At 32.1% G+C, this 15,769-nt stretch overlaps 1 protein-coding gene across 1 annotated transcript in view; it reads left to right on the top strand.

Annotated features, from left to right (window-relative positions):
* The window catches only part of LOC140440784 (uncharacterized), a 203,828-nt gene that overhangs the window by 44,555 nt on the left and 143,504 nt on the right, over positions 1 to 15,769 (top strand). The window contains exon 2 of the mRNA XM_072531148.1: positions 1,957 to 2,168. Coding sequence (XP_072387249.1) covers positions 2,163 to 2,168 — 6 coding nt within the window. The 5' untranslated portion in view covers positions 1,957 to 2,162. The remainder of the gene's footprint in view (positions 1 to 1,956; positions 2,169 to 15,769) is intronic.

Below are 15,769 nucleotides of genomic sequence, written 5' to 3'. Positions count from 1 at the left end.
AGTTGCGGTGTTCCTTAGCTCATAATCTTCTCAATCCACGGTGTTTCCTAGTTAGTACTGGATGAGATAAACGTCTTAGGCAGTCGTATGCAACAGTCTTCTACCAATTTTCTGCTGATGCGAGAAGCAGTATATGTTGCGTTCCATCTAGCAATAATTCACATATATCGGTGATCAACAGGGTTGGTACTCCTTTGTCGCCCTCCATCAAGAACATACAAGGTTAGATCATTTGTGACATACCGATTTCAAGCTCTATTTACAAGACTTTGTGAAAAACCCAAACGTTGAACCACTTCACGTTGTGTTAACCCTTCGATGATCCACCTTACAATAGATTGCATTTGGACACTATACGTCTTTGTGGCATAGTTTATAACTAATTAATAAAAATACTTCACTATTTAAAACAACTGAACCAAAACTGTGTTAATATCAAATAAAAATATACGATTTTAATATTAAACTTTTTGCTGACGGTAGTAAATATAGAAACAAAACTAATGGACCCAGTAACAAAATTTATTTTATTTTGTTTAAAATTAATAACAAAGTAGGAGTATTAATATTATTTTAATTATATTAAATTTTTGCAAACACCGACTATTTTTGGCGTTAAATAGTACTTTGATTCTTGTCAATTGCTGAATATTTTATTTAAAAATTCACTTAATAAATGTTTAACAAGTTTAAAAAAAAAACGGTAAAAAAATAATAGGAAGCCTTTATTTAACCGGTTAGCGTGTCTTTTAAAAAGCTACGCGTTTAAAGGTACGACTAGAACTTCAGAAAGAAGTTAATAATCGATGATATTAAGCTTGAAGTGTGTAATTTTTTGTATAATTTTATATTTTAACAATTAAAACAATTTTATCTAAGATTTTGTACTAAACTACTAATAATCAAATCCGTTTATGTCAATATCAATAGAATATTTGAATAAACTTAATAAACTTACTGTAAATACCTTATTTTATGCGACGCGTGAGGTACAGATTGGCTGACTGTGTTGGAAATGATAGCTTCTAATAGAAATGCATATGCAAATTTCTCGTCTCTTTGAAATAAATGTTTCTATACTAGAGTACATTCACAGCAGGTCAAGGGTGCACGATATATGCTCTTCTGCAACTTCCGAAACACATTAATTGAATTTTAACTATGTTTTGCATATAATTTATTACGAAGTACGACTCAGTAGAAAATGATTTAAGTCACCATTATAATTGAAAAATATATAAACAGCTATATTTTATGTTCTTATAGTATGTTTTACTAATACATACATTACATAAAGTACGTAGAAGTAAGTAAAGTAAGTAAAATGCACAATTTTTCGAAATAATGATGGATAACAGCCACCGAAACCCTCTCTTGGTTCAAAATATTATTTTTTCTAATGGGGCTACACTCAAATTCAATGACGAAGTCAACCGTCAGAATTAAACCGCAAAGGGTAAACATATGGGCTGGCATTGTCAGAAATATAATCATTGGACCCCACTATTTCGAAGGTAATTTAAACAGCTCAGCATACCTTCAGTGGGTATCTCGTACCTACTTTAGTTGAAACTAGAGGAACTAGATATTTATTTAAATTATAACCAACAGTAGCTGTTAATTAATTTTGGTAAAGTAAAAATAGATTGTCGACGATCTATTTCTATGAAATCGCTTTGATGAACCCCTTAGCATAAAACATGTTCTCCCTGTGCAACATCCTGTATAAATGAACACTAATATTTATATTTCATTACGTAGTTAAAGGTTCCAAACCAAGTCCAGAAAACAAAAAAAGTACTTCCTGTAATAAATATTTAATAAATTGAGATGGTTAATAAATATTTACCTTTTAACGCACATATTAGCTACACCTTTTAAAATAACAAAGGACTGCTAAAACCAATTATCTTTTTGTGCTCCACACAAAGTTATAATATGTCCTATTTTTTGCAGGAAACCGTTGATACAAGTCTTAGTTGTCCAAGCACGTACACTCATACACCGAACGAAGAACAATAAAGTGACTTTAATTAAGCTGACCATGATGGAACACCGATAGAGCCGTTAGATCGTGATTAAAAACATAACGAACTCCCATTTTATCAGGAGCGAAAGATTGGGATACAAAAAACTCCGTTGAGGAATGCTTTCATACCGTCATGCAGGTAAGTTGGAAATACGTTGATTACTTTTTGTACGGTTGGATTTAATATTCGTATTCAAGAGAATATTTACCTGGTGCGTAAAAGAAATGAAAAAATAACCCCATCTGAACGTGAAACAGCTGTTATCTAATACCCATTATTGTTTTTCTTTTGATTATCGAATTTGGAATAATTTCAAATTATAATATGATGGTTGTATTTGTGTAGATGTAATGGAATAAAGCGTTTAATTATATATATACATATTTCAAATTATTATTTTCGACCGTACTGTTCTAAATATTGATTTATAGTATCAGCAATCGGTCTGTAGGAAATAAAACTCTATTTGTTTTATGTCTCAATATTTCGTCACGATTTTGTGACATCTTCAGGAGAAAACTGTAAATTTATTAAAATAGTTATTATATACAAACAAAGTGAATATTTCAATACTTACACCTATAAGAGTAAAAATTTAAATATTTTTAACATATCTAAATAAATGACATTTGATTTTGACTCTTATTTAGGAGTTATGGTAACCGCAATATTTTATAGAGTGAATTCCCATTGTACAATTTTTAGTGAATAAGTTAAGATAAACAATTATTATGACAGTATTATCCATACTATAAAATGGAAAGATGGAATTAATAGTAGAGAATTGAGAAAGAATCAGGAACATGGTAAATTGACCTATAAAATGTAATTGATGGTACGTAGTCAGTTATTGTAATACTGATATTTAGAAATGAAATACAATTATACCACACCGATTCGAGCACAATAATTTTAACGAATTTGTTCTCCTAGGTCATATATTTGGCCATTTAATTCAACAAAGCGATAGCAGCTTTTGCTAGAAGATTTATTCTTTTACACATTTCGCATAGCCCATAGGACAGACCGCCAAAGCGGGTGGCGCCTCTGTACGATAACCACTGTAATGGTCAAACTTTAAGAGACATTCGTTGGACTTTCCGAGTTTGAATTTGTATCAGCCAAAGTGTCTGATGAGGCTAGAATAGGCCGAAATGATTCACAACACTTTATTGATATATATATATATATATATATATATATATATATATATATATATATATATATATATATATATATTGGACATAAAGCTGCTGAATGTACTTTAAGACCATGTATATGTCTCAAACAATTATGACACAACTTTAAATTATTGACTTTAGACAATCTATTTTTTGTATCTAATTTTAGGAATTCACTACATGAATATATTAAATGGTTACGTTTACACAAAACCTTACACAAAACGCAAGACTTTCTTTCTGCAACATTACCTTGGAAAACTTTTTTTTTATAGTCACCGCGACTATCACGGTTTGCATGTTTATAATTAAAACCAGAATTATTACTATAATTGTTATTAGGTTTTTGACTACTTTAGTCTTGAATTTCTTCCGTGTCTAATTTTACTTAAAAAATTCAGTTAAAGTAGGAAGCTCTTCTTTAATATGACATTCCTTCCATTCTCTATAACTTTGTTTATCTAATTTATTGGAAATAATATAAATCAATAAAAGATCAATTAAACTACTTGTTTTAATTTGTAAACTATCAATGGATGACATGCTATCTGAGACACTATCTAATAAATGCCTTAAATGTTTAAGTGTTTCTTTTTGGATAGAATCTAAATTGAAAATGACTTTATTATGTTTATTGACTAATAATTTTTTATTATCATACCACATACAGAGTGCATCCTATGCAGTCTGATAATAATTTCCTGAGAATTCAATTTTATCAACAATACGTTTGGCATATCCATCCACAGATTGTCTCAAGAGCTGAAATTTATGAATATCTGAAAACGTGGTATTTGAATGAACTACACTAGTAAATGTGGCTTTGAATTCCAACCACTATTCAAAATCACCTTTAAAAACAGGTATTTTCATTTTTGGCATCAAGAGATGATTTAATGAGTCTACATGTGGTGTAGAACTAGGAGGCAATGTATTACCTAATTACTGTATTAGTGTTAATGTAATCTTTAAAAAAACTAATTGCTTTAAAATACCTATTTTCGAAAGCATCTCTTTTATCAACTTGTTCTTGTAGTTTATCTTCACTGGTTAGTGTTAATGTAATCTTTAAAAAAACTAATTGCTTTAAAATACCTATTTTCGAAAGCATCTCTTTTATCAACTTGTTCTTGTAGTTTATCTTCACTGGTAGCAATCTCAATTTGTAGTTGGATCTGATCAAATTCAACTAACAAATTGCTACCAGAGTCATGTCTTAACTGAACTTCTGATATTTCAGGTTTGCTAGATGGTGTAGCATTTTTTAATACATTTACAAAGTTCTCTCAACTTGTTAGTTTGGCTTTATAAGAACCTCTGATTCTTATATTGTTGGCTAAGCTACTCATTTTTAAGATTTATGGCAATCTTTCAAAAACAACACTTAAGAATAATAATTAGAAATACCTTGCTAGAATACTAATACTAGCTGATTGATAATCTATGGCGTTATACAATCAAAAATATGGAAAAATCTGTTTATGGTAATTGTAATTCAAATACACTGTTTGATCAAATCTTAAAGATAATAGAAATGGAACAAACTCACATGTACTGATGGATTTGGATCCTCTAAATGGTAAATGGGACTGTCTTCGACCTCTGAACAGCCTCTAGTTACAACTATGGATTCTATTTTTCTCACACTATCCGGCTCAAAGGACCAAAATCTGTTGGAATATCTTATGGTAGATAATATTAATTAATGGTGTGGACTGTAAACTATCTTTTTTGTGAGTAAATAGAATTATTTATTAAATTTTTGTGCAAACTCATTATTCCAACATGTGAATTTGTGAATACGAGAAAACGTGGCGTCTTCTTGGAAATTATTTTTATTATTGTCAAATTGTCAATTGCCGATTTGATCCCATTAGATTGTGTGATCTTAAACATAAAAGGCACAGACATGTGACAGGCTCTATATTGCCGCACTAAACTAATTGTCTTAAAATGTCCTAATATATATATATATATATATATATATATATATATATATATATATATATATATATATATACACTACCGAGCATAAAATTAGGGTCACCCCGTAATTTCAATTTATTTTAGAAATTATTATTCTGTTTTAAGTATTTTCGGTTGTAACATAGTTTACTAATGGATTTCTTGAAAAAAATTGTTGTCGTTGTTGTTTCGAGAGTTGTTTTGAGATAAAAAGGGCCCCTTAACCTAATTCCTAAAAACCGTTATCAGCACTGTTTTTGTTTCTATGGTTTTAATGTCAATTGTAAATTGTTTGTGTATTGTTATCACTGTCAGTATATTGCAATGAGCATAAATTCTGTTGTGGCGGCAAGAATTGTGGCGACGTTAGAAGATGGCCACGGTCAGCGCGAAACTGCGAGAAACGTTGGTGTAAGTCTCTCGAGTGTGAGACGACTATGGCAACGGTACGAAGAGACCGGTCTGCTTACTCGAAGACCTGGTTCAGGTCGAGGCAGGATTACAACAGCTAGAGATGACCACTTTGTCGTTTCTACTGCTTTGAGAAACCGAACGGTCATGGCAGTTTCTCTTCGAAATCATCTGCAAGAAGTGAGAAATGTAAACATAAGTGAATGGACAGTTAGGAGACGACTTCATGCTGCTGGTTTATCTTCTCGAACTAGAGTTACTGGACCGCCGCTTTCCCGTGAACACCGAATTGCCAGATTGAATTTTGCACGAGAACATTTGGCTTAGACAATGCAGGATTGGAGTCGTGTATTGTTTTCCGATGAATTGAGATTCTGTCTTACGGGCTCAGACAAACGTGTAAGAGTGTAACGACGTTCAGGCGAGAGATATGCTCAAGCATGTGTTGCCGAGCGTCTTCCATTTGGTGGAGGGTCAGTTATGGCATGGGGAGGCATATCATTTGATGTTTGCACGGAGTTAGTCTTTATCGAGAATGGGACATTGACAGCGCATAGGTACCTGACACAGATTCTGGAAGACCATGTTTTACCGTTTATGGTTATTCTTGGAGACGACGCAACATTTATGCATGATAATGCACGGCCCCACACTGCTAGGAGAGTTACTGAGTATCTTTGAAGAGACGTTTATGGAGTCATGTGCCGGCCCAGAAATTCGAGAGAGCTTCGCGACATATTGGTGCAAGAATGGAATAATCTTCAGCAGAATGTGATCCAAAATCTGATCCAAAGCATGCCTCGTCGTTTGCAAGCTGTTATCACTACCAGAGGAGGGAATACTCGCTACTGAAGTTCTTAAAATTTCTTTTTTCAACAAAAAGCACATCAAATTAACATTGTCCCTTTTCAATATTTAGTATATCAAAGGAAAATTCTTCATTTCCATTACTTTTAATAAACTTTAAACGACAAAAACGTTGTTTTCTTTAAGCAATCCGTTAGTAAACTATGTTCTAGTTCTACAACTACTTCATAAGTTTATTGAAGACGTTTCGCTTTATATTTCTAAAGCTTCATCAGTTCTCTAAAATATAACAAATGACTTATGATGAAGCGATGTTTAGAGAACTGATGAAGCTTTAGAAATATAAAGCGAAACGTCTTCAATAAACTTATGAAGTAGTTGACTTCTTTTTTTATTTGCCAACCTGAATGACCGATTAAACCTCTGAATTCACTAGTTGAATACTTTAGATATATATATATATATATATATATATATATATATATATATATATATATATATATATAATATATATATATATATATATATATATATATATATATAACGCCGGTTTCTCTAATATTTACTTATTAAAAACGAGAAAAAGAAAATAAAAGCGAATTATGATTAGATGAAAGAGAAACAAGAAATGATATTTTGAAGATATTTATTTTTTATTTTATTTTATGAAATATAATAATTGTTCCCAGTCATACGCTAAATTTATTTTTGTTGTACATATGTTGTTAAAAAAGTTAATTAATAACCTCGCTGTAGGGACAGTTATTGATTTATTCTTTTATACAGTACAAAACATACGTACGTAGGTACGTTACTCTCTATTTACGAGAATGCGCGTCATATTTGCTGCTCTTTCCCATCTTTCATGTTTGTTAATTGACAGGTGGGATTTGCAAAAACTGTATGAAAATAAGCTAAATATTTTTGAGCAGAAATGTGAAACTTCGCTGTGAAATGTTGTAGTTGACAATGAATTATATTATCAAAGACATTAATTTAATTACGATATGAATTTAATAGTTCTATTAAATTCATATTATTACGATATGAGTTTAAGAGCAGTCTCTCTAAATGAGACTGCTCTTTAAGCTAGGTCGTATTATTATAAATAAATATAATAAGTGCTGTATTAATAAAAGTTATTAACTGGGATATTTCTTTATATATTAAGCAGAATTAATTAAGTTTAAAAATGTTTTAATGCAATATAGCTGGAAACGCTGAAGCGATTTACGCAGACTGGCTCAAGTCCACCTTTCTTACAATGTGTAACAAACACAATGCCAGAAAATGCTCAGAATATCGAATAATTAGCCTAATGAGCCATACTTTTAAAATTTTTTTAAAAATACTCCACAACAGAGTTAGACTCAAATGCGAAAAAACTCTCGAAGATACCCAATTTGGTTTTAGAAATTCTATGGGAACTAAGAAGGCACTTTTTGCGCTAAATACCCGATTACAAAAAAAAGTGATGAAATGAAAGATGTATTTGCATCCTTTGCGGACTTAGAAAAGGCATTTGATAAAGTACAGCATGCAAAATATAGAAATTGCAGTTGGAGATGCTAAATATACAAATAAGAGACAAATATATTTGTGCCATTAAAAATCTGTACTGGAATTAAACTGCTACCGTAAAAATTAGAGACAATTACACCGACGAAATCTGTTTACATTCAAGTTTACATTTTGTCCCAAACATTGTTTAATGTTTACTTTTATAAGCTATTTTAAAAAGGCACTTGAGAGACAGCTATATGGAATCAAAATCAACGGAAAACTACTTAATGTAATTAGATACGCGGACGATACAGTAATTTTGTCAGAAAATATTAAAGGTTTCCAAATTATGCTTGATCGTATTTACGAAGTAGTAGAGGAAATAAACAATAAAATAAACTCAACCAAAACCAAATTTTTAGTCTTTAGTCATAATTTTAGTCTGCATCCAGATGCAGAGCTTCAATTAAGTAAACCGGCCTAATAACGGCCCAGTTAAGGAATATTTAATTTTAGACGTCAATATTAAACAAACAAAGTAATACAAAAATGGATTTAAAGTATATTTGATAGAAAAATCGGTAAGATAGTTTCGAAACAAATTGAGATTTCTGCTTTAATCTGGAGCCTTCTAAAAATTGCAAGGCATAGCCAGAAGTTGATAAAGATGTTAATAGAGACATGGGGAATCTAAAATTTGCATTCCACGACATGTCTCGTCAACTAAGCAGAAATCCTTAACGAATTTGTTTCTTGTACTCATACAGAGTAGATCCGAATAAAATGAAAAAGACAAAAGATTTGATTTCACGTTCAAAGCGTCTATGTATCTGTTGATACGTATTTCGACTTAATAAGTCTCATCAGAACAGTTATTCATAGCCGTTCTTAACGTGAAAAATAATCTTCTCTGTCTTATTAGGAAGCAACAATAAAATGGCTTCGTTATGGATGCAATAGCGACATCTGATAGAAAAATCGGTAAGATAGTTTCGAAACAAATTCAGATGTCTGCTTTAATCTGGAGCCTTCTAAAAATTGCAAGGCATAGCCAGACGTTGATAAAGATGTTAATAGAGACATGGGGAATCTAAAATTTGCATTCCCCATGTCTCTATTAACATCTTTATCAAATATAAAATGCAAATTTTAGATTCCCCATGTCTCTATTAACATCTTTATCAACGTCTGGCTATATGGGTATGACGTTTGATAACAATATAAATTGGAAGACACATATTCAACAGCTAAAAAAATCCTGTCTACCTGGTATAAATTTACTACAATCACTTACCTTTAAAAACTGGGGTGCCGATTATTCAAGTTTAATACTTATTTACAAATCCATAATTCGATCAAAACTTGACTATGAAGCCATCGTCTACAACTCCTCCAAAAAACACATCTGAAGTTACTGGATATTATCCAAAATAGATGTCTACGTATTTCTTTAGGTGCTCACTACACAAGTCCCATTCAAAGTCTCTATTGGGAAAGTGGAGAACTTCCTCTTTCTTTCAGAAGACAATATCTAAGCCTAACATATGCAACGGCAGTGTCATCAAACCGAAATAATCTAGTACTGCATAACGTTTTTGCTGATCGATTTACAAATAAATTTCAACAAACACATCAAATTGATCATCCTTTTTACTTTCGTATACAATCATACTTATCCAAATTAAATTTTCAATTTCCAAAAACCTATGATACCTCTTCAATCCACAACCCTGCACCATGGACAATATCTATTCCTGATATCGACATCAGTCTAATAAACCTAATAAAATCAGAGATATCATCAACCCTCAAACAACAAAAGTTTTATACACTATTAAACAGATATGGCAATACCTACAACGTATACACCGATGCGTCAAAAAATGAAGACAGAGTTGGAGCAGCAATTTATTTGGAAGAATCCTCAGTTAGTTTCAAATTGTCATCAATTACAACCATCTTTTCGGCTGAATTATTCGCAATTCTAAAAGCACTATTGTTAATACAAAACAAAAACAAAGAAAGATGTATAATGATCACAGATTCTTTAAGTTCATTATGCTCACTGACTCAATTGTACTGTGACAATCCCCTTCTACTCCTTATTAAAAAAGAACTTAAAAACATTTCAAATAAGAACATCCAAGTTCACTTTTAATGGGTGCCTTCTCATGTCGGAATTGAAGGTAACGAAATTGTAGATAAGCTGGCTAAAAACGCACCAACTAACCCGATGTCCGAAGAAAGTAATATATTGGTACAAAACGATTTAAAACCATACTTAAAACAAAAAATACTTCAAAAATGGCAACAAACTTGGAACAACACTCCATCAAGGCTATACGAAGTCAACAAACATTCACATCTTTGGAAACCAAAAATAAAAGACAGGAGAGAGCAAGTGATACTTACCCGTCTCCGTATCGGCCATACACGACTTACTCATGACTATTTATTACAGCGCAAAAATAAACCAGTGTGTGAAGTGTGCAACAGTGTTCTAACGGTAAAACATTTTTTAATACAGTGTCCCAAATATAATAGTGAACGACTTAAATGTAAGATACCCAACTCCCTAAGAGATGCCCTAGAAGAAAATACAGACACCCGAAAAATATTTTCCTATCTTAAAGACTGTCAACTTCTTCAAAAGATCTAAAACGTACATTGTAACACACATACATATTATTATTATTATTATTGTAAACTAATGTATATTTCACTTATTGTATCCATATTGTATTAATCTAAATACGCTAATAACCCTGCGTGGTTGATGCGTTAATAAAATAAAAAAAAAGAGTTTAGGACTATACTTGCAATGTTCCATTGAACCCTATGTTTATTTTCCCATGCGTGTTTACATATTTAAGATTTATCAAATTATCTATTTTTAATATAAAATTGACATCCACTCATTCTAATATTTAATGGCATCGATGTTTCACCTAAATAAAACTGATCGAACTTACAAAGCATTTTATAAATACAAATCTTTTAGAACAGTTATTTCTTGTACATTGATAGGTTTAGTTTTAAATAAAATAGATCTTAATCTTTTTAGATTTTTCTGATAATCCTTTTATGTATGGTATTGTTATTTTCCTCGTATCATTCCCTGTGAATATTGTGGGATCTTGTTCTAAGTTGTTCTCTGCTATTCGGTCGATTCTTAAAAATTCCTTAGTTATAAACGATAAAGGATAATCATTTTTTAATAAAACTCTTATTTACCGTAATATATTTATTAATTAATTAATACACATAATACAATATTTTAACATTATTTTCAATTTACTATCATCTCACACTATTGAAATATTTGTGTAATCTTCAAAAGGCACCACAGTACTTAAGAAAATGTTAGGGTTGGATACATTATCCTCTCAGTTTATTCCGGGAGAATAAATTGCCTTTGCTTTTGATATATCTTAAACAATACATTTTCTTAATTACTGTTTATAGTGCCGTTCCAGTGCTTAAATTTTCTAAGAGATTTACTATCACTTTAACGTACAAATAAACCTTGAACCAGTAACCTTCTGGGTCCTACTAGAGCAAGTGTTAATAAAAGAAAATAAACTTTCAATATTGCTTCAAGAAAGACCTATATATCCCACTTCCGGCTTATTACGAAAATAAACTTCTGGTGTCAAAGAAAATAATAAACCGTATCTCTCCCTGAACAGTAGTGTATCGTAAACGGGGCTTCGGAATTACGAAATGATTGATATCGTACAGTGACGTAGAACTACATAAAATCAGACGAGAGACGAAGATAAGCAAAAAAGAACGGTTTATAAAAAAAAGAACTAATAAGAATCAAATAAAAAATGAATTTGTAATTTGAATTGTAATTTAATTTGTAATACTGAGTTAATATACTTAGAATAGAATAGAAATGTGCTTTATTGTCACTGAAAATTTTACAATTATATTGACAAATCTTATATAAGTTAGAAAAAAAGTAAAAATAACAATAAAAATAAAAATTTACCAAAATTACATAAATCGTCAATATCACAGAATAAAACATAAAATATACAACCCATTGCAAAATTTCACTATATTACAAATTACATAATAAAACCTTACGAACTAGTTTACGAATAAGTTTAAGCTGCTGCATGTGATACTCAAATATACTCGTATATTATAAAAATACTTTGTTACTTGTACCTTAATGAACTGTACTTTCTTAATTATTCGTTGAGAAACTCTTCCACTGAATAAAAAGGTCTTTCAGATAGGTAGGCTTTTGTCAATTTACGGAACTTAAGGAAAGAATTTGTAGATTTAAGTTGCAAAGGGAGATGGTTGTATAATTTTTTTGCCGAATATAATATAGATTTCTTTACTAACTCAGTGGGTGGGATCGGTAAATACACATCAAAGCTTGAATTTCTAGTGGAGTAGTCATGACTAGGTCTTGCTGGAAAAATCTGTAGGTGTTTACGAATTAAGCAAACAGTTTCTAGAATATATAGAGAGGGAAGAGTTAAAATACCGTGATATTTGAAGTATCTTTTGCAATGTGTTATTGTACTGAGGCCAAAAAGATACCGTATTGCTCTTTTTTGTAATTTTAAAATAACATCACATTGGGCAGCTGTACTAGAACCCCAAAATGAAAGGTTATATAGAAGATAAGACTCAAACAAATCTTATTGCATAGCAGGTTGAGACTAGTTTCTTAGCAAATCAATATGAAGGGACCATTTAAGGTAGCTGTCTATAAAAATAACAAGAAATTTTATAGAATTTTTAAGAATCAATTATACTGATCTGGCTGTTATTAAGAAGCAAGGGTTGAAGAGCTTCTTTATAGGATAATGCTACTGTCTTATCCACGTTAAAATAGAGTAAATTAGAGTCGGACCAGGTTTTTATTTTAAGTAGATCAGCGGTTATAATTGCCTGAAGCGTTGCAATATTAGAGCTCTTCCACGTAATACTATTATCATCAGCAAAAAGAAAAATGTTTCCATCGATTTTTAAGTTAGTGATGTCATTTATATAGGTAAGGAAAAGTAGAGGACCCAGTACTGAACCTTGTGGTACTTAACATACAATGCTTTTTTAAATAGAGTCAGTATCATTTGCTCGAACTAGTTGTTTCCTATTCCTCAAGTAAGATTGAAACCAATTTAAAGAAATACCTAAAATTCCGTAGAAATTTAGTTTTTTTATCCAAATGTCATGATTTACACAATAAAAAGCTTTGGCATAGTCACAAAAAACAGTGGCAGTGTAAAGATTATTGTTTAGTGCTTGATAGACCTCATGTAGAAAGGAAACATAGCATCGCTGGTACATTTATTAGATATAAAGTCGAACTGACTTTGTGATAAAATGTTGTTTTCAACGATAAAGGGCATAAGTCGGGCTTTTATAAGTCTCTCAATAATTTTGGATAGGACAGGTAGTAAGGCAATAGGTCTATAATTGCAGACATTAGATTTATCACCACCCTTATAAAGAGGAACAATAATGGCTGTCTTCAGGCACTCTCGAAATATACCCTTTTCAAAGGTATATTTGTGAGATTTAAGAAAAATTTTATGGATAGTCCATTACTTCTACAGAAAGATTTACTTTTATACTACTAATACTACTAATTGTTTGGATCAGTTCAGATTTATCAACTGGTCTTATAAAGAATGAATTCGAGACCTTTTTTGAATTGAGAAGATAGGAAATAGGATCTTGTTGTGGCAAAATAGCTGATCTTATATTTTTACTCACATTAACGAAGTATTCATTTAGATTTTTAGGGTTTGGAAGAGAAAATGTTTCAGCTGTGTTAGTTTTATTTCGAAGATTGTTTGTTATGGGCCAAGTTTCCCTTGCAACGTTTTTAGAGCTTCCCAGAGGTTCTCATAATACATTTTTTTAGCTGTTTTAATAGGTTTTAGATAGGTTCCCCAGTACTTGGAGATATATTTAGTGACAAAGACATTGGTAGTAAATTTTTTGATGTACAGTAGTGAACGCATATTCTTGGCTGATATGCGGATACCCTTGGTAGTCCAGGGTTTGTGATGTTTTAACTTAATTTGAATTAAAGAAAATGCCGTATTGAGTATACAGATAAGCTTATCTAACAAATTACTGAAATTATAGTCCACGTCCATAGAGGGAAAGTGTCATCTAGAAGTCAAGCACAAATTTTGGAATTTACGAAAGTTCTGGCCTGAAAAAATCTCACCTAAACGTTGGGTTTTCGAGGATTGTTTGTTAAAAATGTTAAACTTGGTATATACTGCTTCATTGTCAGATATATATATATATATATATATATATATATATATATATATATATATATATATATATTATTAAAAAACACTCATTGCTCATCATTCACAAATAATACATCATCACAATATATATATATATATATATATATATATATATATATATATATATATATATATATATATATATATATATATATATATATAAAAATTACTGAGTTCTCGGGAAGAACCGCGTTGAGAATTTAAAACTCGACGTTTCGGCACCCATTTTGGAGCCATTATCAAGAGGGATACGGTTCGGTTCGAGTTCGGGGTCTCAATCTGCCTACTCCCCTCACTCGAGACGTACCAGTATCGTGTTCTATATTGCAAGAACTGTCTCTCGGCACTGAGGTCTCAATCTGCCTACTCCCCAGTGTCGAGTGACAACCGGTCTTACCCTGTGTGGCTGCTTTTATACTCGCTGTATGCGCGGGAACGGTATGCGCTGACGTGGTCTGAACTGACGTGGCCTGAGCGGTGTGGGCGGGAGGTCGCTGAAGAAGGGGTCGCCATGTTGCCGGCAATCGTTTCGCGTCATCGCGCGTGTTCAAGCTGTGAGGCCGTTTTTCGATTTCGATAGCTTCACGAATGATTCTCGCTTTTAATGAGCGGATGGGAGCGATGGTTTTTGCTTTTTCGAAATCTATTTTGTGGCCTGTCTGAATATGATGTTGGGCTAGGGCTGAAGTGGTATCGGAATGTTTGACTGATAGAGAATGTTCGTAAATACGGTTATGGATTCGTCGGTTTGTCTGTCCTACGTATGTACGTGGGCAACTGGAACAAGGTATCTCGTAGACACCATGGTCTTCATTGGGGATTTGGTCTTTTACGGATCTAACGAGATTGGACAATTTGGAGTGAGTGGTGAAGATGGTTTTGATATTAAGAGGAATAAGAGTTCTACTGATCTTGTCAGTGACACCTTTAATAAAAGGTAGAAAGATTTTGGGTTGATCCGGCGGCAAGGTTTCTTTTTTGGATGGAATGGGGTTTAGAAGTTTTTGAATGCTTCTATTGATTTGGGTTTTGTGGTAGCCGTTTTGTAGGAGTGTTTGTCTTATTGAATTGATTTCGGATGACCTGTGATTGTTGTCGCTAAGTCTTATGGAACGGGAAATAAGAGTGTTGATGACTGAATTAAGTTGGGCGGGGTGATGATGTGACTGGGTTCAGACCACGTCAGCGCATACCGTTCCCGCGCATACAGCGAGTATAAAAGCAGCCACACAGGGTAAGACCGGTTGTCACTCGACACTGGGGAGTAGGCAGATTGAGACCTCAGTGCCGAGAGACAGTTCTTGCAATATAGAACACGATACTGGTACGTCTCGAGTGAGGGGAGTAGGCAGATTGAGACCCCGAACTCGAACCGAACCGTATCCCTCTTGATAATGGCTCCAAAATGGGTGCCGAAACGTCGAGTTTTAAATTCTCAACGCGGTTCTTCCCGAGAACTCAGTAATTTTCATTTATCTGACCGCGGAAACTTATCCGAACATATATATATATATATATATATATATATATATATATATATATATATATATATATATATATATATATATATATA

This window comes from Diabrotica undecimpunctata, chromosome 5 (genome assembly GCF_040954645.1).
Source record: "Diabrotica undecimpunctata isolate CICGRU chromosome 5, icDiaUnde3, whole genome shotgun sequence".
Classification (NCBI taxonomy): domain Eukaryota; kingdom Metazoa; phylum Arthropoda; class Insecta; order Coleoptera; family Chrysomelidae; genus Diabrotica; species Diabrotica undecimpunctata.
The sequence above is the reverse complement of the archived record's forward strand: the minus strand, read 5'-3'. Positions and strand labels throughout refer to the sequence as shown.